Source organism: Bufo gargarizans, chromosome 4 (genome assembly GCF_014858855.1).
Source record: "Bufo gargarizans isolate SCDJY-AF-19 chromosome 4, ASM1485885v1, whole genome shotgun sequence".
In the NCBI taxonomy this organism is placed as follows: domain Eukaryota; kingdom Metazoa; phylum Chordata; class Amphibia; order Anura; family Bufonidae; genus Bufo; species Bufo gargarizans.
Window position 1 is genome coordinate 130,150,717 of NC_058083.1, and position 25,667 is coordinate 130,176,383.

At 44.8% G+C, this 25,667-nt stretch overlaps 1 protein-coding gene across 1 annotated transcript in view; it reads left to right on the forward strand.

The window, feature by feature from the left end:
- LOC122935841 (phospholipid scramblase family member 5-like) overlaps positions 1 to 25,667 on the forward strand; it is a 146,731-nt gene that overhangs the window by 108,801 nt on the left and 12,263 nt on the right. The window contains exon 6 of the mRNA XM_044291748.1: positions 21,915 to 22,076. Coding sequence (XP_044147683.1) covers positions 21,915 to 22,076 — 162 coding nt within the window. The remainder of the gene's footprint in view (positions 1 to 21,914; positions 22,077 to 25,667) is intronic.

Below are 25,667 nucleotides of genomic sequence, written 5' to 3' on the forward strand. Positions count from 1 at the left end.
AACTGCCTAAATCTCGTTTATACAATCTTTCCCAACCTGAGAGGATCGCTATGCGTGCTTATATCTCTGAGAGTCTGAGAAAAGGACACATACGACCCTCGAAGTCACCTGTTGCCGCTGGTTTTTTCTTTGTTAAGAAAAAAGATGGTTCTTTAAGACCTTGTCTGGATTTCAGGGAGCTGAACAGTATCACTATTCGTGACCCTTATCCGCTTCCTCTGATCCCGGACCTGTTTAACCAGGTTGTTGGGGCTAAAGTCTTTTCCAAATTAGATCTAAGAGGGGCATACAACCTGGTCAGGGTCAGAGAAGGAGACGAATGGAAGACGGCCTTCAATACCCCTGAGGGCCATTTTGAGAATTTGGTTATGCCTTTTGGTTTGATGAATGCCCCAGCCGTTTTTCAGCATTTCGTGAACAGCATTTTTTATCATTTGATGGGAAAATTTGTATTAGTGTACTTGGATGACCTTTTGATTTTTTCTCCTGATTTCAAAACTCATAAGGAACATTTACGTCAAGTCTTGCTCATCCTGCGGGAGAATAAATTATATGCGAAACTGGAAAAATGTGTGTTTGCAGTTCCAGAAATTCAATTTCTGGGGTTTCTTCTCTCCGCTTCTGGTTTTCGCATGAACCCCGAGAAGGTCCGCGCTGTGCTTGAGTGGGAGCTTCCTGAGAATCAGAAGGCGCTGATGCGGTTTTTGGGCTTTGCCAATTATTACAGGAAGTTTATTTTGAATTATTCCTCTATTGTTAAACCACTCACTGATATGACCAGAAAGGGGGTAGATTTTTCTTCTTGGTCAGTAGAGGCGCGTAAGGCTTTTTCTAATATCAAGGAGAGTTTTGCTTCCGCTCCCATCTTGGTGCAACCTGATATTTCTTTACCCTTCATAGTTGAGGTTGATACTTCTGAGGTGGGTGTGGGGGCGGTCTTGTCTCAGGGTTCCTCTCCTGCCAAATGGCGACCGTGTGCCTTTTTCTCGAAAAAACTCTCCTCCGCAGAGAGAAATTACGATGTGGGAGATAGGGAATTGTTGGCCATCAAGTTGGCTTTTGAGGAATGGCGCCATTGGCTAGAGGGAGCCACACACCCTATTACCGTATTTACTGACCTTAAAAATCTGGCCTACTTGGAGTCAGCCAAGCGTCTGAACCCGAGACAGGCCAGATGGTCTTTGTTCTTTTCTAGGTTTAATTTTGTGGTCACGTTCTGCCCTGGAGTTAAGAATGTAAAGGCAGATGCCCTGTCACGTTGTTTTCTGGGAGGCAGGAATTTTGAAGACCCGGGTCCCATTTTGGCTGAAGGTGTGGTGGTCTCTGCTCTCTTTTCTGAATTGGAGGCAGAGGTGCAGGCAGCCCAGTCAGAGGCTCCTGATCTTTGTCCTCCTGGGAGGTTGTTTGTGCCTCTCGCTTTAAGACATAAGATTTTTAAGGAACACCATGATACGGTCCTTGCTGGGCACCCGGGGGCAAGAGCCACACTGGATCTCATCGCTCGGAGAGTCTGGTGGCCTGCGCTTCGTAAGTCGGTTGAGGGTTTTGTGGCAGCCTGCGAGACTTGCGCTCGTGCCAAAGTCCCTCATTCACGGCCATCAGGTCCTCTCCTTCCCTTACCCATTCCTTCCCGTCCTTGGACACATCTGTCCATGGACTTTATAACGGACCTGCCTCGTTCCTCGGGGAAGACTGTGATTCTGGTGGTGGTGGACCATTTTAGCAAAATGGTGCATTTCATCCCTTTTCCTGGTTTGCCCAATGCTAAGACGCTGGCGCAGGCATTTATTGATCACATTGTCAAATTGCACGGTATTCCTTCAGACATAGTCTCTGATAGGGGCACGCAGTTTGTTTCCAGATTCTGGAAGGCTTTCTGTTCTCGCTTGGGGGTTCGGTTGTCATTCTCTTCTGCTTTCCACCCGCAGTCGAATGGCCAGACAGAGCGCGTCAATCAGAATCTGGAGACATATCTGCGCTGTTTTGTGGCAGAGAATCAAGAGGATTGGTGTTCTTTTTTGTCCCTTGCTGAGTTTGCTTTAAATAACCGTCGTCAGGAGTCCTCTGATAAGTCACCATTTTTTGGTGCATATGGGTTTCATCCGCAGTTTGGGACTTTCTCGGGAGAGGGGTCTTCTGGTTTACCTGATGAGGACAGATTCTCCTCGTCTTTGTCATCTATTTGGCAAAAGATTCAGGATAATCTAAAGAGCATGAGTGAGAGATATAAGCGTGTGGCAGATAAGAGACGTGTGCTTGGTCCGGACCTGAATGTTGGTGATCTGGTGTGGTTGTCTACCAAGAATATCAAATTGAAGGTTCCCTCCTGGAAGTTGGGTCCTAGGTTTATTGGGCCTTACAAAATCCTGTCTGTCATCAATCCTGTTGCCTACCGTCTTGATCTTCCTCAGACTTGGAAGAGCCATAATGTTTTTCATAAGTCCTTATTGAAACCTTATGTTCAACCCATTGTACCCTCGCCTTTGCCTCCTCCTCCGATTATGGTTGATGGGAATCTTGAATTTCAGGTCTTTAGGATTGTGGATTCTCGTCTTGTCCGCAGTTCTCTTCTGAGGAGAGGATGTGGGTCCCAGTGACGGACATTAAGGCCTCTCGTCTCATCAGGGCTTTCCATAGGTCCCATCCTGAGAAGGTGGGCTCTGAGTGTCCGGAGTCCACTCGTAGAGGGAGGGGTACTGTCACAACCAGACAGCTGAGAAGCTCTGACAGAGGCCTTTCAGAACCTCCTCTTTGAGTTCTCTTTGTTGTGCTGTTCAGTTCCTCATCTCGTTAGCCTCTCTCAGCTGTCATGGAGTTGGACTGATTGCATCCCTTTAAATTCCGCCCCATAATGTATTACTGGGCGGCTTATACTACTTCCTGGAGTGTGTGTGCATGCTGATCTTGTTTTCCTGTCTGCTACAAAGTTAAGTGCTGAACATTTATCTGTTATTTTCTGTTTGCTGGATCCCAGGTGACCCTGACTCCCTCCGTGTCTGGTGTATGGAGCCGGTGGTCGTGTCCCCTCACTATTGTAGGGTGTTCAGGGGTTATATAGTCGAGGTACGTGGATATGCAACCTTCCACCTTTCGGATCTTTGCATAGGCTGAGCAGCCAGGGAAAGTCTCAGGTCTTGTGCAGGGGTCTCCCTTTTGGTTCCTTAGCTTTGGATCCACTCAGTCATATATGCATGTTGCTTTGTCTTGTTTCCTGTACACCGTCCGTGACATAACCATGATTCTTCTCAGGTGGCCGTGACTCTTTTCCAGGCCGAGTGTGCAATGATTGTGAGGTTGGTTCTCGGCAACCACTTACTTTTAACGTATAAATGACAGACCGCTGAAATCAACTCACCTGTCTGTACTTTATTCTGCCGTTAGTATGGGCAGCATATAGTTGATGGCAGGTTCCCTTTAATAAAATATTATAAATATTTTATATAAATATTTTATATATTATCTATCTATATTTATCTATTTAACAAACAAAAGAAGAAAGTAATAGCAGCACTCCTAAGATTCCAGGTACAAGTCCTTGGAAGGTTTTGGATGAAAAAACTGTCACTAGTGAAGAAGGTAACAAGGCAGCACTCCGGTCTTCAGTGAAAAAAGTGGATCTTTATTACACCCAATGCCAATGCAACGTTTCAGCTCATCTCAATGGGGCCTTTGTCAAGCAGTGGACACAGTGCTCTAAACTCACATATAAATAGGGCAGTGTATAAGGATCTACATCAATTTGTGAATAAACATGATTTAAATTAATATAGATCGTGAGTCTATTAAAAAAGAATTTCATATAAAAACATGGAATTCCTGTGATTCGATAAAGTGTGCTTTGCAAAAATATACATATATCATGTGGATTTAAATCCATAAAAATCCATAATAGTGACTAATCAGAGGTAATCAGTAAAATAAAGTGCATCTGTGCTAATTACAAATACATATAAAATAAAATTCAAGATATAGGCAGAACATGATTCTAACCATGTGTAATTAAACAGGCGTCCCATGATGCACAAAGCGCCTGCGCCAAAGTCTATCCAGCCATTGCAAGACCACAGCGTCATCCCTGCGCATGCCCACTGCGAGTGAAGCCGCATCCCTGCCCATACTATCGATGGAGAGCTGGGTACAATTGATCTAATTCGCATGACCATGCGGACCGCAATATATTTCCTATCAGTAACTATAGTGATAAGGTAAACAAATCATTTAAAGGGGCTGTGGGGACAATAATGAGGTATATAACCATCCTATCATATTGCGATTCAGGATATCTAAATAAGGGACCTCTGGCTCCCAGTGTCCACCAGGTTACCCATGTCGTCTTTCTGGGATCTTTCTCATGCAGTGACACTGCTTGAGAAAGATCCCAGAAACAGGATCGAAACGTTGCGGGTCTGGTGAATGAAGCCTTTTATACTTTTTTACACCTTGGAGGTGCTGTGGAATTTTTTCGTTTATCTAGATATCTAGATATCCATTTATCTATTATCTATTTATCTATGTATCTATAATTTATATAGCTATCTATCTATCTATAAGCCAGTTTAATAAAATAATGAACAGCTGTAACAAGAGCAAAACAGTTGACAAAAGAGCCAGAATAACTGGACTAATTAAACGTGTGTCTTTTATTTGATGTGAAAAAAACACACTGAGACCACAAGAAAAATAGTTCAAGCGGTAACATGGTCTAGTTATACAAAGATAACCCGACACATTGATTATGATGTTGCCGTATTAAAGGGGCCCGGTCACCATGAAAAACAGATTGATATATAGTTTCAGGGTCGTCTTTAATAATCTATGGACCCTGGGCAAGAATTTATTCGGGCCCCCTGGATCCCGCCTTCCCACACCCTAGCATGCAATTACGCCCTCCACCACAACACACACACATACACACAAAAACAAATCCACACACCTCGTAGAGTAGTAAACTTTAATAATGATGAGTGGCCACTAGAGGTGTTCCTTGGCAGTAATGCAAATACTCTCTTTTTTCTGAAAAGGCAGTGTTTACATTAAAAAGCTTGCAGAGACATGCTATAGACACCAGAACTACTACATTTAGCTGTTGTGGTTCTGGTGACTATAGTGGCCCTTAATATAGAGGGAAAAAAAGAATCAGCACAAAAGTATCAAATAAATGGCTGTATCATTATTGGCACACAGTGCCCTAAAATAACTGCGCCCAGCAAATAGTACCCCTGACACTAATAGTGTAAACATAACGTCCCCCAAAAATACTTGTGGTAAGCTAATACTGTGCCAGGGTGTCCCCACAGTAATAGTGCTCCCAAAAGTCCCACCGATAGGAATAATTCTCTGCTAGAGCACACATGGTAGTAATAATAGTGCTCCTACTGTTCCCCAGAAGTAATAATGCTCCCATAGTTCCCATAGTTCCCATACTAGTAATCATGTTCCGCATAGACCCCCACTAGTAATAAAGCCCATCATAATGCCCCATATATAGTGCTCCAGTAGATGCCCTCAGTGTCCCCCATAATTTACAAGTATAGAATACCACTTCTTAGTGCCCACCATAGATAAGCCTATAGTACTTCTCTCTCTCCTTCCCCATAGTACTCACTATAATGTGCCCCAATATAAAATGCCCCTATACAGAGCCCCCCATATAAAATAGCCTTTCTTTGTGGCCTCAGTAAAAGCCCCCATAATGTCCTCTCCCCCCTTCCCCCATATAAAATACCCCTTCTTTGTGGCCTCAGTAGATGCCCCCATAGTTCCTCCAATAATGTGCCAGTAAAAAGTTCCACCAATAATGTGACACTTAGAAGTGCCCCCATAGATGCCTCCACAGTGCCACCCAATAATGTGCCAGTAAAAAGTGACCCATAGATGCCCCCCAATCATGTGCTAGTAACAAGTGCCCCCATAGATGCACCCCAATCATGTGCCAGTAACAAGTGCCCCCATAGTTGCCCCCAATCATGTGCCAGTAACAGGTGCCCCCATAAGTGCCCCCAATCATGCGCTAGTAACAAATGCCCCCATAGATGCTCCCCAATCATGTGCCAGTAAGTAGTACAATATAAAAAAAAACAAAACACTTATACTAGCCTCCATCAGGCTGGCAGCGATGCGATGCAGGCCTCTTCCAGTCTGTGTCCCGCGCTGTACAGCTCAGGTGGAGCAATGATGTTATCACGCCACCTGCACCGGCCTCTGATAGGCTGCAGGCCTAGTGCCTGCAGCCTGTCAGAGGAACGGGAAAGGGAGACGCCTCTCCCTCCCCTGCCCCGCCACAGCACATCTATCTGTATCGCTGTCCTGAGGACGGCGATACAGATGACTATGGAGATGAGCGCTTCGACAATGGAAGCGCTCATCTCCCTGTGCCCTGCCGCTGCCCCTTCCCCCCAGTTGTCACCAGGGCCACGCCGCCTGGGGCCATCGCCTCACTTTGCCTAATTGGCGGTGCAGCCCTGCTAGCACCCCCTGGAATTTTGCACCTGGGGCAACGGCCCCCCCAGCCCCCCCACACTACGCCACTGGCCAGCGGGGCTCAAGAGGCAGCTGTCTTGGGCCCCCCAGGAGCAACTGGGCCAAGTTCAGCTGCCCCCTTTGCCCCGCGTTAAAGACATGTATAGTTTTATGGGTAAAGATACAGTAAAGCAGGGGTTATCACTGATAGCTGGCACACTATATACAGAGATAGCTGTCAGGCACTGCTATGAATGTCTGTCTATACCCCCTTTACATATTGCACAATTACGCTGCATTGGCCACATTGCTAATACACTATATAGAACCCATTGGTGTGGGAGTGATTAATACAATCTAGGCCTAGATGCCGTGTATCCAGCAGCCGCTGTATGATCAAGACGTTCAGTAGTAAATTAATAAGCGTCATGTAAATATTAATAATAATTTGTGTTAAAGAGGCCTTGTTATCTCTCATGAATACTTGTATTCCTCATGAAATAACAAGGCTGTTTCCCTTTTTCTTAGAACTCTATATTGTTCCTGTATTATTCCTCCTAGAAATTAAGATATAAATTAATAACTGACACCTTAATATTTATGTCAGCTGTTTATCCCCTACAATTATATATTTATAAATAACTAGACATTATGCCCCGTTACAATAATGGGCACTAGAATTGGCCGGCGCGCAGACCAATCAGCACACCAGCGCATTAATCGGCCGATGCGGGTGTGTGAGGTGGCCTGTGCGGCGTTGATCGTCAGGCGCAGGTGTGTGCAGTGCGGGCAGTGGCCTGTGCGGCGTTGATCAGCCGGCGCGGGCGGTTTGTGGAGCTCTGGTGTGCTGATTGGTCTGCGCGCCGGCCAATTCTAGTGCCCATTATTGTAACGGGGCATAATGTCTAGTTATTTATAAATAAGTAATTGTAGGGGAAAAACAGCTGACATAAATATTAAGGTGTCAGTTATTCGAGGGGGCTGCCAGGATATGGTCCTTAGGAGTGGCCCTAAATCAAATCTGTTTAGTGGTACAGCGGATTGACATCAGCTTCTGTAACACTTGTACTTCAAATTTGGTGCTCATTTAATTTAGGGAACCAGAGAAACATCATGTCATGACTATAACCTAATGTCTTCTAAAAACCCTGCATATTCATTTTTTGTTGTACACCTAGCTTCAGGAACCTAACAATTTCTATACGTTTGCAAGGACTTTTCTTGAGCCCTTTGTATATATTCGCCAGCTTGTGATTTTGCATCTAATTATTGGATAGGTCTTTGTTTCTGAAGTTCTTTTTGTTGGCACTGAAGCCAGCATGCGTTGCAGGTGTAGTACGGAGAATCTGAGACTAAAAGCAGCCTACGAGGCAAAGACGTCTGCTTTGAGCTTTGAAGATTTGACTAAAAAACACATTAAATATTCCCTTTCTCTGAGATTACGATATGATGAGCTCAGTGCTGCCAGTAATGTGTTACCTTTATGAAGGGTCTGGTTTCCTGCCACAGAAAAGTAAGAGTGAAAGCGTTATTGTGCTGTGTGGTGCACTCGGAGAAGAATCACTACGGAATTTTGAAAGAACAGAAATACAAGAATAAAGAATATTCCTGAGTCCTGACCCAAAACTTAGTTGTTGAAAAACAAACCTTCAGAACGGTATTCAAAGACTTACCCAGTGTACAGGTCACACAGCATATTGTACATACCAGGGATATTTACAGTACATCAAACATAGTGATATTGTGTTATTTTGCTGACAACGCCTTCAACTAAGATCTTGTATAGCACCATCATATTTCACGGTGCTGTACATGACTTGTACTTAAAGGGGTTATCCCATGACTAATGTAAAAAATGGAAATCAGACATCATATAGTACATGACAATCTCTTTCCAACAAAGCTAGAACCAGTGCTGTACTTCACATGGATCCAGAGGTCTCCACGTTCAGTGCTGTGGTAGATTTATATCAAGCTGACAGCTGAAGGGGAGTGTCTTTTCTGCTGCAGCTACGGAGGCGTGTCTCAGCTCTCCCTATCACAGCACAGGAGGGAGTTGAAAAATGGAACTGAGCATGTGCGGCCATCTCAGTCAACAGGACACAGAAATAAGAAAAAACAGCAAACAGCAGGTGGCGCTATACAAATACATTTTATTGAATAACTCATTGGCTATACAAAATTTTCAATTACTTGTAATAACAAAAGTATTCAGATCCAGATTCTGGTTTAAAAAATGTAGAATATTTTTCGTGGTACAAGCCCTTTAAAGGGTTTGCCCCATGAAAAATATTCTTAAACAGTTTTCAAACCAGCGCCTGGATCTGAATACTTTGGTAATTGCATGTAAATAAGAATTTAGCAATAGGATTGACGGTGTTGAGGGGAGAGATGGGGGGATGGTATCCAGCCAAGGAGAGATAGAGCGTGAATTTATGGAATATTATGGGAGCCTCTACTCCTCGGAGGGGGGGGGGGGGGCTGAAGAAATTAGAATATTTATGGAGGGAGTCCCTATCCCCAGACTCTCGGAGGAGGAAAGGGATTGGCTGAATGGCCCTATTGAAGTTGAGGAATTACGAGATACACTGAAAACTATTCGGGGGAATACTAGCCCTGGGTTGGATGGCCTACCGTTTGAGATATATAGAAGGTATGGAGAGGCCATTCTTCCAGTGTTGGTACAGGTTCTGAACGAATCATTGGATGGTGGTGAACTCCCGCCCTCTCTCTCCGAGGCGGTAATAAGTTTGATACTCAAAAAAGGGAAGGATGGGAGAAAGGTGGAGTCGTATCGCCCCATCTCTCTCCTCAACACCGACTTTAAAATATGCGCTAAGTTGTTGGCAAATCGTTTAAGAAAAACTATTGGGAAATTAATACATCCGGATCAGACTGGGTTTGTGCCGAAACGTCAGGCGCAGACGAATATTAGACGGACTTTGTTGAATGTGCAGATGGCTGGGGAGGGTGCCCACTCCATCCTGTCGCTGGACGCCGAAAAGGCGTTTGACAGGGTGGAGTGGGCATACCTCTGGAAGATTATGCATGAGTTCAATCTGGGGGAGAAATTTATTAAATGGGTACAGCTTTTATATAATAACTCGAAAGTGAGGGTCAAGGTTAATGGAGTAATAACAGAGGCAATACCCCTGCAGAGGGGAACCCGTCAGGGGTGTCCCCTCTCACCATTATTGTTTGCTATATTTGTTGAGCCATTGGCTTGTAAGATCCGAGCAGACGGAAAGATAAGGGGATTTGGGGGAGATGGTGCACTGGATAAGATATGCCTATATGCTGATGATGTTCTGTTTTTTGTGGGTGGAGGAATACCAATGGTACAGCACCTGATGGAGGTAGTTAACCAATTTGGCCGTGTTTCTGGCTTTAAGGTGAACTGGACGAAGTCGGTGCTGCTCCCAATTAGCCATGAAATTGGGCCGGAGGAAATTAACATTAAGGTCTTAAAACCTACGGAATCGTTTGAATATCTGGGAATAAAAGTCAGCTCGAGGATACAGGAATATTTAGAACTTAATATTGACCCTCTATTAAAAAGGGTTAGGGAAAAAACTAGGGTTTGGCAAAAGCTGTTGATCCGACAAACGGACCGAATAGCAATAATAAAGATGGTTCTACTGCCACAGATGCTGTATGTTGTTTCCTCCTGCCCAATTTGGATAGGGGACCACTTCTTTAATGCGTTAGAAGGAGCAATAAATGATCTTATTTGGGGGAGGAAAAGGGTCAGGCTGAAACAAAAATACCTATGGCTAGGTGAGGAAGATGGAGGTTTGTCCGTCCCATGTTTTAGGGGGTACTATTTTGCAGCCCAGCTCCAGTGGTTAATGATGGAGGATGATAGACTGCGTCGTTTTTTGGAAGGGGAGTTGGGAGCTCTCCAATATAATATTATCAGCACATTGGAAGCAGGAATGATAAAAATTAGAGGGAGGCACTGCCCAATTAGTAAGATGGTACATCTAGTTTGGGTTAATATTAAAAAATTATTAGGAATAAAGTATACACTAAAGGTTTCACCTATTTGGGGAAATATAAATCTAAAATAATTTTTGAAGCTTGAGGATTATTTGTTTTGGGATAAAAAGGGTATTAGATTTGTGCCCCAGATAGTAGAGGAAGGAAGGCTGAAGACACCAGAGGAAATGGGTTTAAGTATAGATAAAGATTACCTCACATGGTTTAGATATAGTAGATTGAAACACGCTTTTGATCAAACGAAGAATAAAGAATATTTTACTACAAAGCACTCAGAATTTGTTAACTTTTGTGTTCAGGAAATAGGGAGTAAAGTTTCAATTTCACAGATTTATAAAAGGATAAAGAAGGGTTTGGGAGGGGTGATCAGGTTTAATAGTGAAAAGAAGTGGGCACAGGAGGTGGCACCTTTAACTTTGGATTGGAGAAATATATATAAAAATGTTAAAAGGAGTACAATTTCCAGCAGCTTCCGATTGACGCAGTTCTTTATCCTTCACCGGACCTATGTTACCCCAAGGGTCATGAGCAAGATGTATAAAACAAGAGAAGCAAAATGTTGGAAATGCGGAGAGGAGAGGGCCGACTTTGTCCATCTGATCTGGTCATGCCCGACTGTACAAGGGTACTGGTCTCATGTTTTCCAGCACCTTGAGGTAGAGACAAAGAAACCGGCCCCTTTTGAGATCAGTATAGCAGTCCTGGGAGATACTGGAAGAATCGGAGTAGATAGAAAAAGTGAAGGAAAATGGGAAAAAGGACTGATGCTGGCACGTGTTGTCCTGGCCAGAGGATGGGGAGCGGCTAGCCCACCAAACGTGGTAGACTGGAAAAATCTATGTGAAAGGGTGACAAGATATGAGAAAGCCCGGTAGGTGAAGCCAATGAACAAATAAATTCGGAGTAAAAAGGGGGGAACCACAAGAGCCCGAAATGAGGTTACTGAAAGAAAAGGCCATAGGGACACTCCCAAGACAACCAAATAGGGTGGAGGGGAGGGAGGAGGTGAAGGGGGGTTGGGGATGGGAGGGGGGGGGGAATTTATCCTTGTTAAAAATGAAGGAGATAAACTGTTATGACTAGGGATGAGCGAACTCGAACTGTATAGTTCGGGTTCGTACCGAATTTTGGGGTGTCCGTGACACGGACCCGAACCCGGACATTTTCGTAAAAGTCCGGGTTCGGGTTCGGTGTTCGTCGCTTTCTTCGCGCTTTTGTGACGCTTTCTTGGCGCTTTTTGAAAGGCTGCAAAGCAGCCAATCAACAAGCGTCATACTACTTGCCCCAAGAGGCCATCACAGCCATGCCTACTATTGGCATGGCTGTGATTGGCCAGAGCACCATGTGACCCAGCCTCTATTTAAGCTGGAGTCACATAGCGCCGCCCGTCACTCTGCTCTGATTAGCGTAGGGAGAGGTTGCGGCTGCGACAGTAGGGCGAGATTAGGCAGATTAACTCCTCCAAAGGACTTGATTAACTGATCGATCTGCAGCTGTGGATCATTGAGCTGCTGATCCTCAATTGCTCACTGTTTTTAGGCTGCACAGACCGTTTGTCAGTCTCATTTTTCTGGGGTGATCGGCGGCCATTTTGTGTCTTGTGGTGCGCCAGCACAAGCTGCGACCAAGTGCATTTAACCCTCAATGGTGTGGTTGTTTTTTGGCTAAAGCCTACATCAGGGTGAAGCTGTCACACCAAGTGCATTTAACCAGCAATAGTCTGTTCATTTTTTGGCCATATACAAAATCAGGGGCAAGCTGCGCCTGTCACCAAGTGCATTTAACCCTCAATGGTGTGGTTGTTTTTTGGCTAAAGCCTACATCAGGGTGAAGCTGTCACACCAAGTGCATTTAACCAGCAATAGTCTGTTCATTTTTTGGCCATATACAAAATCAGGGGCAAGCTGCGCCTGTCACCAAGTGCATTTAACCCTCAATGGTGTGGTTGTTTTTTGGCTAAAGCCTACATCAGGGTGAAGCTGTCACACCAAGTGCATTTAACCAGCAATAGTCTGTTCATTTTTTGGCCATATACAAAATCAGGGGCAAGCTGCGCCTGTCACCAAGTGCATTTAACCCTCAATGGTGTGGTTGTTTTTTGGCTAAAGCCTACATCAGGGTGAAGCTGTCACACCAAGTGCATTTAACCAGCAATAGTCTGTTCATTTTTTGGCCATATCCCAGTCTAATTCTGTCACTAAATCCATACCGGTCACCCAGCGCCTAAATACTAGGCCTCAAATTTATATCCAGCTAAATCTGTCCCTAGTGCTGTAGCTGGGCGAGTTATTTAGTGTCCGTTCAAGCACATTTCTTGTTCTGGGTTGAAATACAATTCCCAATTTAGCAATTTCATAATTTAGTGGTTCCTGCTATATCAGAGCTATTTGAAATCTATCCCAAAAAGGGTATATAATATTGAAGGTGCACATTGGGTCATTCAGAATAACTTCACACACACCCGCTACTGTGTATTTCCAAGTCTAATTCTGTCACTAAACCCATACCTGTCACCCAGCGCCTAAATACTAGGCCTCAAATTTAAATCCCTCTAAATCTCTCGTTACCCACCGCTGTACTGTTGTTGCTGGGCAAGATATTTAGTGTCCGTCAAAGCACATTTTTTGTTCTGGGTTGAAGTACAATTCCCAATTTAGCAATTTCATAATTTAGTGGTTTCTGCTATATCAGAGCTATTTGAAATCTATCCCTAAAAGGGTATATAATATTGAAGGTGCACATAGGGTCATTCAGAATAACTTCACACACACGCTTCTGTGCATTTCCAAGTCTAATTCTGTCACTAAATCCATACCGGTGACCCAGCGCCTAAATACTAGGCCTCAAATTTAAATCCCTCTAAATCTCTCGTTACCCACCACTGTACTGTTGTTGCTGGGCAAGATATTTAGTGTCCGTCAAAGCACATTTTTTGTTCTGGGTTGAAGTACAATTCCCAATTTAGCAATTTCATAATTTAGTGGTTTCTGCTATATCAGAGCTATTTGAAATCTATCCCAAAAAGGGTATATAATATTGAAGGTGCACATTGGGTCATTCAGAATAACTTCACACACACCCGCTACTGTGTATTTCCAAGTCTAATTCTGTCACTAAACCCATACCTGTCACCCAGCGCCTAAATACTAGGCCTCAAATTTAAATCCCTCTAAATCTCTCGTTACCCACCGCTGTACTGTTGTTGCTGGGCAAGATATTTAGTGTCCGTCAAAGCACATTTTTTGTTCTGGGTTGAAGTACAATTCCCAATTTAGCAATTTCATAATTTAGTGGTTTCTGCTATATCAGAGCTATTTGAAATCTATCCCTAAAAGGGTATATAATATTGAAGGTGCACATAGGGTCATTCAGAATAACTTCACACACACGCTTCTGTGCATTTCCAAGTCTAATTCTGTCACTAAATCCATACCGGTGACCCAGCGCCTAAATACTAGGCCTCAAATTTAAATCCCTCTAAATCTCTCGTTACCCACCGCTGTACTGTTGTTGCTGGGCAAGATATTTAGTGTCCGTCAAAGCACATTTTTTGTTCTGGGTTGAAGTACAATTCCCAATTTAGCAATTTCATAATTTAGTGGTTTCTGCTATATCAGAGCTATTTGAAATCTATCCCTAAAAGGGTATATAATATTGAAGGTGCACATAGGGTCATTCAGAATAACTTCACACACACGCTTCTGTGCATTTCCAAGTCTAATTCTGTCACTAAATCCATACCGGTGACCCAGCGCCTAAATACTAGGCCTCAAATTTAAATCCCTCTAAATCTCTCGTTACCCACCACTGTACTGTTGTTGCTGGGCAAGATATTTAGTGTCCGTCAAAGCACATTTTTTGTTCTGGGTTGAAGTACAATTCCCAATTTAGCAATTTCATAATTTAGTGGTTCCTGCTATATCAGAGCTATTTGAAATCTATCCCAAAAAGGGTATATAATATTGAAGGTGCACATTGGGTCATTCAGAATAACTTCACACACACCCGCTACTGTGTATTTCCAAGTCTAATTCTGTCACTAAACCCATACCTGTCACCCAGCGCCTAAATACTAGGCCTCAAATTTAAATCCCTCTAAATCTCTCGTTACCGCTGTACTGTTGTAGCTGGGAAAGTTATTTAGTGCCCGTCAAAGCACATTTTTTGTTCTGGGTTGAAGTACAATTCCCAATTTAGCAATTTCATAATTTAGTGGTTCCTGCTATATCAGAGCTATTTGAAATCTATCCCAAAAAGGGTATATAATATTCAAGGTGCACATTGGGTCATTCAGAATAACTTCACACACACGCTTCTGTGCATTTCCAAGTCTAATTCTGTCACTAAATCCATACCGGTCACCCAGCGCCTAAATACTAGGCCTCAAATTTATATCCCGCTGAATTTGAATACAATACATTGGGCCAAATAATATATTTGTTGTTGTGGTGAACCATAACAATGAGAAAAACATCTAGTAAGGGACGCGGACGTGGACATGGTCGTGGTGGTGTTAGTGGACCCTCTGGTGCTGGGAGAGGACGTGGCCGTTCTGCCACATCCACACGTCCTAGTGTACCAACTACCTCAGGTCCCAGTAGCCGCCAGAATTTACAGCGATATATGGTGGGGCCCAATGCCGTTCTAAGGATGGTAAGGCCTGAGCAGGTACAGGCATTAGTCAATTGGGTGGCCGACAGTGGATCCAGCACGTTCACATTATCTCCCACCCAGTCTTCTGCAGAAAGCGCACAGATGGCGCCTGAAAACCAACCCCATCAGTCTGTCACATCACCCCCATGCATACCAGGGAAACTGTCTCAGCCTCAAGTTATGCAGCAGTCTCTTATGCTGTTTGAAGACTCCGCTGGCAGGGTTTCCCAAGGGCATCCACCTAGCCCTTCCCCAGCGGTGAAAGACATAGAATGCACTGACGCACAACCACTTATGTTTCCTGATGATGAGGACATGGGAATACCACCTCAGCATGTCTCTGATGATGACGAAACACAGGTGCCAACTGCTGCGTCTTTCTGCAGTGTGCAGACTGAACAGGAGGTCAGGGATCAAGACTGGGTGGAAGACGATGCAGGGGACGATGAGGTCCTAGACCCCACATGGAATGAAGGTCGTGCCACTGACTTTCACAGTTCGGAGGAAGAGGCAGTGGTGAGACCGAGCCAACAGCGTAGCAAAAGAGGGAGCAGTGGGCAAAAGCAGAACACCCGCCGCCAAGAGACTCCGCCTGCTACTGACCGCCGCCATCTGGGACCGAGCACCCCAAAGGCAGCTTCAAGGAGTTCCCTGGCATGGCACTTCTTCAAACAATGTGCTGACGACAAGACCCGAGTGGTTTGCACGCTGTGCCATCAGAGCCTGAAGCGAGGCATTAACGTTCTGAACCTGAGCACAACCTGCATGACCAGGCACCTGCATGCAAAGCATGAACTGCAGTGGAGTAAACACCTTAAAACCAAGGAAGTCACTCAGGCTCCCCCTGCTACCTCTTCTGCTGCTGCCGCCTCGGCCTATTCTGCTGCTGCCGCCTCGGCCTCTTCCTCCGCCTCTGGAGGAACGTTGGCACCTGCCGCCCAGCAAACAGGGGATGTACCACCAACACCACCACCACCACCTCCGTCACCAAGCGTCTCAACCATGTCACACGCCAGCGTTCAGCTCTCCATCTCACAAACATTTGATAGAAAGCGTAAATTCCCACCTAGCCACCCTCGATCCCTGGCCCTGAATGCCAGCATTTCTAAACTACTGGCCTATGAAATGCTGTCATTTAGGCTGGTGGACACAGACAGCTTCAAACAGCTCATGTCGCTTGCTGTCCCACAGTATGTTGTTCCCAGCCGGCACTACTTCTCCAAGAGAGCCGTGCCTTCCCTGCACAACCAAGTATCCGATAAAATCAAGTGTGCACTGCGCAACGCCATCTGTAGCAAGGTCCACCTAACCACAGATACGTGGACCAGTAAGCACGGCCAGGGACGCTATATCTCCCTAACTGCACACTGGGTAAATGTAGTGGCAGCTGGGCCCCAGGCGGAGAGCTGTTTGGCGCACGTCCTGCCGCCGCCAAGGATCGCAGGGCAACATTCTTTGCCTCCTGTTGCCACCTCCTCCTTCTCGGCTTCCTCCTCCTCTTCTTCCACCTGCTCATCCAGTCAGCCACACACCTTCACCACCAACTTCAGCACAGCCCGGGGTAAACGTCAGCAGGCCATTCTGAAACTCATATGTTTGGGGGACAGGCCCCACACCGCACAGGAGTTGTGGCGGGGTATTGAACAACAGACCGACGAGTGGTTGCTGCCGGTGAGCCTCAAGCCCGGCCTGGTGGTGTGTGATAATGGGCGAAATCTCGTTGCAGCTCTGGGACTAGCCAATTTGACGCACATCCCTTGCTTGGCGCATGTGCTGAATTTGGTGGTGCAGAAGTTCATTCACAACTACCCCGACATGTCAGAGCTGCTGCATAAAGTGCGGGCCGTCTGTTCGCGCTTCCGGCGTTCACATCCTGCCGCTGCTCGCCTGTCTGCGCTACAGCGTAACTTCGGCCTTCCCGCTCACCGCCTCATATGCGACGTGCCCACCAGGTGGAACTCCACCTTGCACATGCTGGACAGACTGTGCGAGCAGCAGCAGGCCATAGTGGAGTTTCAGCTGCAGCACGCACGGGTCAGTCGCACTACAGAACAGCACCACTTCACCACCAATGACTGGGCCTCCATGCGAGACCTGTGTGCCCTGTTGCGCTGTTTCGAGTACTCCACCAACATGGCCAGTGGCGATGACACCGTTATCAGCGTTACAATACCACTTCTATGTCTCCTTGAGAAAACACTTAGGGCGATGATGGAACAGGAGGTGGCCCAGGAGGAGGAGGAGGAGGATGAGGAAGAGGGGTCATTTTTAGCACTTTCAGGCCAGTCTCTTCGAAGTGACTCAGAGGGAGGTTTTTTGCAACAGCAGAGGCCAGGTACAAATGTGGCCAGCCAGGGCCCACTACTGGAGGACGAGGAGGACGAGGATGAGGAGGAGGTGGAGGAGGATGAGGATGAAGCATGGTCACAGCGGGGTGGCACCCAACGCAGCTCGGGTCCATCACTGGTGCGTGGCTGGGGGGAAAGGCAGGACGATGACGATACGCCTCCCACAGAGGACAGCTTGTCCTTACCCCTGGGCAGCCTGGCACACATGAGCGACTACATGCTGCAGTGCCTGCGCAACGACAGCAGAGTTGCCCACATTTTAACCTGTGCGGACTACTGGGTTGCCACCCTGCTGGATCCACGCTACAAAGACAATGTGCCCACCTTACTTCCTGCACTGGAGCGTGATAGGAAGATGCGCGAGTACAAGCGCACGTTGGTAGACGCGCTACTGAGAGCATTCCCAAATGTCACAGGGGAACAAGTGGAAGCCCAAGGCCAAGGCAGAGGAGGAGCAAGAGGTCGCCAAGGCAGCTGTGTCACGGCCAGCTCCTCTGAGGGCAGGGTTAGCATGGCAGAGATGTGGAAAACTTTTGTCAACACGCCACAGCTAACTGCACCACCACCTGATACGCAACGTGTTAGCAGGAGGCAACATTTCACTAACATGGTGGAACAGTACGTGTGCACACCCCTCCACGTACTGACTGATGGTTCGGCCCCATTCAACTTCTGGGTCTCTAAATTGTCCACGTGGCCAGAGCTAGCCTTTTATGCCTTGGAGGTGCTGGCCTGCCCGGCAGCCAGCGTTTTGTCTGAACGTGTATTCAGCACGGCAGGGGGCGTCATTACAGACAAACGCAGCCGCCTGTCTACAGCCAATGTGGACAAGCTGACGTTCATAAAAATGAACCAGGCATGGATCCCACAGGACCTGTCCGTCCCTTGTCCAGATTAGACATTAACTACCTCCCCATAACCATATATTATTGGACTCCAGGGCACTTCCTCATTCAATCCTATTTTTATTTTCATTTTACCATTATATTGCGATGCTACCCAAAGTTGAATGAACCTCTCCTCTGCCTGTGTGCTAGGCCTAAATATATGCCAATGGACTGTTGCAGTGGTGGCTGACATGAAGCCTGATTCTCTGCTATGACATGCAGACTAATTCTCTGCTGACATGAAGCCAGATTGTCTGTTACGGGACCTCTCTCCTCTGCCTGGGTGCTGGGCCTAAATTTATGACAATGGACTGTTGCAGTGGTGGCTGACGTGAAGCCTGATTCTCTGCTATGACATGCAGACTGATTCTCTGCTGACATGAAGCCAGATTCTCTGTTACGGGACCTCTCTCCTCTGCCTGTGTGCTAGGCCTAAATATATGCCAATGGACTGTTGCAGTGGTGGCTGACGTGAAGCCTCATTCTCTGCTATGACATGCAGACTAATTCTCTGCTGACATGAAGACAGATTCTCTGTTACGGGACCTCTCTCCTCTGCCTGGGTGCCGGGGCCTAAATATCTGAGAATGGACTGTTCCAGTGGTGGGTGACGGGAAGCCAGATTCTCTGCTATGGAACCTCTCTCCAATTGATTTTGGTTAATTTTTATTTATTTAATTTTTATTTTAATTAATTTCCCTATCCACATTTGTTTGCAGGGGATTTACCTACATGTTGCTGCCTTTTGCAGCCCTCTAGCCCTTTCCTGGGCTGTTTTACAGCCGTTTTAGTGCCGAAAAGTTCGGGTCCCCATTGACTTCAATGGGGTTTGGGTTCGGGACGAAGTTCGGATCGGGTTCGGATCCCGAACCCGAACATTTCCGGGATGTTCGGCCGAACTTCTCGAACCCGAACATCCAGGTGTTCGCTCAACTCTAGTTATGACATGACTTTCTATAATGGTGTATATTTGTATTGTTATGATACTCTTTTGTAATTTATTATGGTATATATATGTATTTTTGTAATGACCAGCTTTCACATATGTCATGTTTTATTGAGAAGAGGAAAAACGATAAATAAATATAAATTAAAAAAAAAAAAGAAATGAATAGGGGTAAGTGACTGGTCATGCGCGGCACACTCCCATTCACTTCTTTGGCGAGAGCACTTGGTGTTAGACGAACCAGAGTCCTCTAACCACCACTTTGCGCGGCTCCGGACAATAGGGGAATATACTAGTGATATGCCCCTATTTTCTGAGATAATACAACCCCTTGAATGCTCTTTTACCACACTCAGATTGTCAAGTAAATAAATGATGTGCCCCTTCCCTAGTATGCGCTTCAAATAGCTAATATATTGCTATATCAGTGTGAAAAGTGTTGAGTTGCACCTCAACATCTTGGCTTTATAGGCCCATACATTTCTAATGGCAACCCTGGGTTTTATCTGTATTACCAAAATCATTGCTGTTCCCACCTACATGAGCATTACTGCTATTGTTTATACCAGGTAGAACAGGAATCAGAACAGGACAAGATATCATCAATATGACCTTTTCAGGCTCTGCAACTTTATGGTATCATAGCTCGGCATAGAAGTAATGTATTGAAAGAGTTGTATGGATGATATTTTTTAGACAGGCTTAAAATGCTATAAAAAATAAAAGCCATGCTCGCCTCACTGGTCCCCCCAACTCTCACAGTCAAAATATAGTAGTCATTTCTTGCATATTCAGAATGACAAGGAAACAGCTGGAACATAGGAGGAGTTGGAAGTCCGTCGGTGGGGTATTGGTGAGGTAAATATGACTTGTATGAGCTTGTATAAAAATATTGTCTGGAGAATCCCTTTTGTATTGTAAGGGTATTTTCAAGTACTGATTGGTTCTGTCCTTCTTAATTCTGTCTCTTTTATATTACTTTTAATATTCTGTATAATAAAGTTTCCCTTGTAATGTAGTGGGTTAGAGAAGTACCCATCCCCCATTGTGCTGATGAGACCACATTGCTGAGTGATCTCAGAGACAAGCATGATGCACACTGGAGATGGGGCTGATGGGAATAACTCTGGTTTGCACACATACATTCGGGGGACTCCACTTGGAACTTCCTCCTAGGTAGGTTGTAAGTATTGATTTTTTCTATCTCTTGTACACCCTGGGGTATCAGTCATGTGTTATAACGTGGTAGACAACTATGTGTTATAGCATGGTTAACCACATCCCTAGTGATGTTTATTTACTTCTTATTATTCTGTATATGATTTGTCAGTGCTATCTTATATTTAATCACACTTAGTAAATATATTTATTCACTTAAAAAAAAAAAAAAGAATTTAGCATAGCCACTGAGTTATTCACTGAAATCTACCTCTAAAGCGCCACCTGCTGTTTGCCCTTTTTCTAAATTCTCTGTCCAGCTCAATGAGTTTGATATACATCCCCAGTTCCATCCTTCCACTGCCACCAGCTGCAGCATAAAGGGAACAACACCTGAGAAAGTGCACATCCCCTGGGTGGCCAGCTTGAAATAAATCTAGCAGAGCAATTGTAGCAATAAATTGGCAGATCTCTGGATCCAAGTGAAGTCCAAGGCTGGTTCTAAGTTTCTTAGAAAAAGACTGTCATGAACCGTATGATGTCTGATTTTCATTGTTACGATTACTCATGGGATAAAACCTGCAATCACAACAGTTCGTATCCTCCATGTGACTCACAATCTAATTTTGCCATCTCAAACACACAAAGGCCAATTTCATAGGAACCCACTTGAAATCAGTTTGTCACAATTTTATCATGGACTTGATTTGAAGGTTTTCTGGGAGTAGAATATTGATGATCTATTCTGGAAATAGGTAATTAATATCTGATTTTTGGAGGTCTGACACCCAGCACCGCTATTAATAAGCTGTTGGGGTTGACAGTGTCATAAATTGCATAGTGGATGTGCTTGGCATTGCAAGCCAGGACCATTCACTAGAATGGGACTGAGCTATACATAGGCCATCAGACCGATGAACTGACTTATTAGGAAGAGACCACAGTGCTCACTGGAGCGCCACAGTTCACAACTGATTGGCAGGAGTTGGACCCACGATGACCAGATATTGATGATATGATTTCCTTAGTCTAGGTCATCAGTATTCTGCTCCAGGAAAACCCCTTTAAGGAAAACCATGATCCTTTTGAGAAAATTACAAAACAAAATCTCCTGTCAATTTGTAATACATTCTATTAAATCATTTCAATTTGTGGAAATAACAGCATTCCCACACTTTCTCCTCAGTATCAACTGTGACTTTTCAGAAGAGGATTAGTCTTTGAAGCCAAGATCAGGAGTGGATCATAAAAGGAGAAAAAGAACACAGGACAGAAATGACTTCTCATTTTTTTTTATTTACACCTGATTTTGGCTTCCAAAATTGTGTGCAGAAACCTGACCATGTGGCCGTACCCTTAATTGTGAGACCACTGCAGGACACTGATATCTGTACTGAATATTCTTGCTTTGACTGAGAAGATGAAGTAATAAATATCTCTTCTACTTTCTTTTTTATTCTGTAGGTGAAAACATTAAATGAAAAATCAATCATTGGGAGGATTTCCAAATACTGGTCTGGATTTGTAAATGACGTGTTCACTAATGCTGATAACTTTGGAATAGAATTTCCAGCAGACCTTGATGTGAAGCTGAAAGCTGCTTTGATTGGCACCTGCTTTCTTATTGTAAGTACAGTAAATGCGCCTGTTATACATTGTAGAGCCGAATAATTAGCTGGGCTCCCATGGATATCTGTATTTAATTAAGCCTTCTGATCATTCTTTCAGAGCAATTCTTACAGTCTCCCAGCTGACTGAGAGGGAGGGAAAGTCTAGGGGGCGGAAAAGCATTACTTTATCCACAGTGGCACAGTGCTTATCATTGTTCTCTTGCAGTGCCTGAGCATTTGGTTCAAATCCACACAGAGTGCTACGTGCGTGAACCTTGTAGGCTCTCCTAATGTTTGCAAGGGGTCCCCATCAAGGGTTCTCTTTTCCTCCCTCCATTCAACTTCATACTGGTAGGTTAATTGGCTTCTAACTAGTTAAAGGGGTATTCCAATTTATCCTTTATCTTTATCAAAACATTTATAAATACGGTCATATTAGTACAACTTTATATGACGCATTACAGAAAATGGTTATTAGTTCACAACAACAGACATTCACTTAATGGGTATTCCAGTTATATTGTAATCTCTTATCCACTACTGGGACCCCCACTGATCACGATAACAAGGGCCCAGTACCCCGTTGAGCCCCCAGAAATTAATGTAGTGGCTGGTCAGACATGTGTGCGACCTTGGATGTTACCACTAGACACCAGGAGCCTGGATCAGGAACAAGCATTGGATAAAACCAGGAGATATCGAAAGCAGAGATGTATTAACAATTAGGCATCCAAGGGCTAGTGTCAGGGGAATCGCGGGACAATGCAAAATGGGTCACCCAAATCTCCTAACACAGCTATAGGTCCCCTTCCCCCCTGAATTCCACTACATCGCTGTCCTCAGGATGGCACTGTAGTTGAAAACTGAGATGGGGCACCGGAACTGAAGTGATGGTCCCCTGCCCAACCATTCACCCTTATAGGCCTAAAGGCCTATTAAGAAGTAAATCCAGGCTGGCACCAGTGTCTCAGGTCGTAGGCTGGAAGAACCCTGTGGCCTGTATTGCGGGGTGTATTATTTTTTTTTTTCCTTCTTCGTACGCTATGGGGACATTACTGGGAAGTCCACTGTGGGGAAATTAACTTGAGAGGCCATTGTGGGGGACATTACTGGTGAGGCCACAGTGGGGGACATTACTAGCAAGGCAGTTGTAGGGGACATTACTGGGGGAGCCATTCTTAGGACATTGCTGGGGAGGCCGCTGCAGGGGACATTACTGGTTAGGCCACTGTGGAGAACATTACTAATTAGGTCATTGTGAGGAACATTACTGGGGAGATTACTGAGGGGGACATTACTGAGAAGGCCACTTTGGGGAACATTACTGAGGAGGCGGGTGTGAACATTATCAGAGAGGCTGCTGTGGGGGACATTACTTTCAGAACTATAGGGTGCATTACTGGGGGAATTTTGAATACTGGGGACTTTTAATACTAAGGCACTATAGAGAGGCATCACTCGGGACATTTTTAGTAATGGGGAACAATAGGGGACATTACTGGGGCATTATAGGGGCATTAATGGAAGCACTGGAGACATTTTAATACTGAGTCACTATAAGGGAATTTTTAGTACTGGGGAATTGATAATACTAGAGGCAAAATTGGGAGTCTTATTTTTGCTGGAGACATTATAGGGACATTTTAAATACTGGTGCACACTAGTGTTTAGCGAATCAAAGTGTCTGAAGTGGACTTAGATCCGGGAAAATTTGATTTCCCGCGGAGCCAAATTTCCTCATGCTTCATGATAATAAAGAAATTTTCCCTGAAATGGCGGTTAAAAAAATATATTATACTGACCTCATCCATCTGAGAGCGAAGATGCTGCTGCGGCCATCTTGTTTGAAGATCTCACGTGAAATCTTGTGCTCGGTGATGTATGATCTTCAAGCAAGATGGCTGTGGTGGCCTATTCGCTTTCAAAAGGATAAGGTAAGTACAATTTAATTTTTTTTTTTTTTTACTGATCATCCCTTGAAAGGCATTATAATATTCATCTCAGGTGCCACGATCAATGCGGCATCTGAGGGTTTCAATGTCGTAGGGAGCGGAATGGCACAATTATTGCAAGCAGTGAGCCACGAAGCAAATTTATTTTGTAAAATTCAGAGGAGCAGCCGAATCAAATTTTTAAGAACTTCGCTCATCTCTAGTGGACACTATATGGGCATTATTACTGGGTTACAACAGGGGGTATTGCTGGAGCACCTATAGGGGTATTTTTATTACTAGGGGAGTTTAAAAGAACATTACTAGGGGAACAATACAGTATTTCACAAAAGTAAGTACACCCCTTCCATATTTGTGAATATCGCATTTTTTTTCATGGGACAACACTGAAGATCTGATACAATGTAAAGTAGTCAGTGTACAGCTTTTATGACAGTGTAAATTTGGTGTGCCCTCAAAATAACTCAACACACAGCCATTAATGTCTAAACCGCTGGCAACAAAAGTGAGCAATAGGAAACAGCAGGCATCCATTGGCTATAGCGCTTGCTCCGCAGCGGTAACCATTTTTAAAGACCCATCTGCCGTACATGTACGGCAGATATCAGAAATGGATTAAAGGAGTTGTCCACCTTTTAGTAAGTGATGGCCTATCCTCTGACACCCTGCACCTGTTTGGCAAAAGCATCGGAAGTAGACAGCTCAGGTAACTTTTGTCACCGCAGTGCTGTTCTCATTGACCTCTCTACACAAAGTTGATGGAGCTATCTGCTTCCAGTGCTGGAGCTATTGCCAGGTGATTGGCAGGGGTACTTGGAGTCAGCCCACCACTATTCGGCTATTGACAGCCTATCCTGGCCTGGATAGGCCATCACTTAATAATAGGTGGACAACCCCATTAAGGTTGAGATCCATGCTGTGAAGCGAGAGTGCCATTCACTGTTATTTTTCGTCAACAGGAGTAGTTTATGTTTAAAATTTATTGCTGGGTCCCTGAACAAATTTCAAAGTTAATACAACACTCTCAGTTTATTTAGAACAGACAAAAGCAAATATTTCATAATTGGACTCTAACAGGGTTATTTACTATACTGAAATACGCCTAAATTAGGCATATTTCAGGCACAGACTTCTGCAACTTCTCCCCCCTCACGCCAGGTCTAAAATTGTGGGCGTGGCATGGGCAGGGAATGGGACAGGCTGCCATTCCCATCTCATTCATCATTTTCTACTCCTGGTTTAGGCGTAGAAAATGGTCTAAATGTAAGACAGCTTGGAAGCTATCTTACATTTAGAACTGGCGCTGGATGCACTGAAGTTATGAAGAGTCCTGCGCCTCTTCATAACTCCGGCGGATCCACCGCCAGCTATGGGCCTTTATTAAAGGGAATCTGTCACCTATTTTGACCATATAAAACCGTTTACATAGCAATGTGCAATAAAGTACCTTCTTGCCTACATGTGTCTTCTTTCTTTTATTCAACTTTTCATTCTTATAAAAAAGCGATTTGTCTGATGTAAATGAGGTTCCAAGGTGCCCAGAGGGGCGTTATTACTCTGCTCTAGTGCCCAGTAACGCCCCTCTGCAGTGCCCAGCTGGCCTCCTAAGAAATAAATGTCCTCCCACATACTTGCCGAACGGCGCCGCCCCCTCC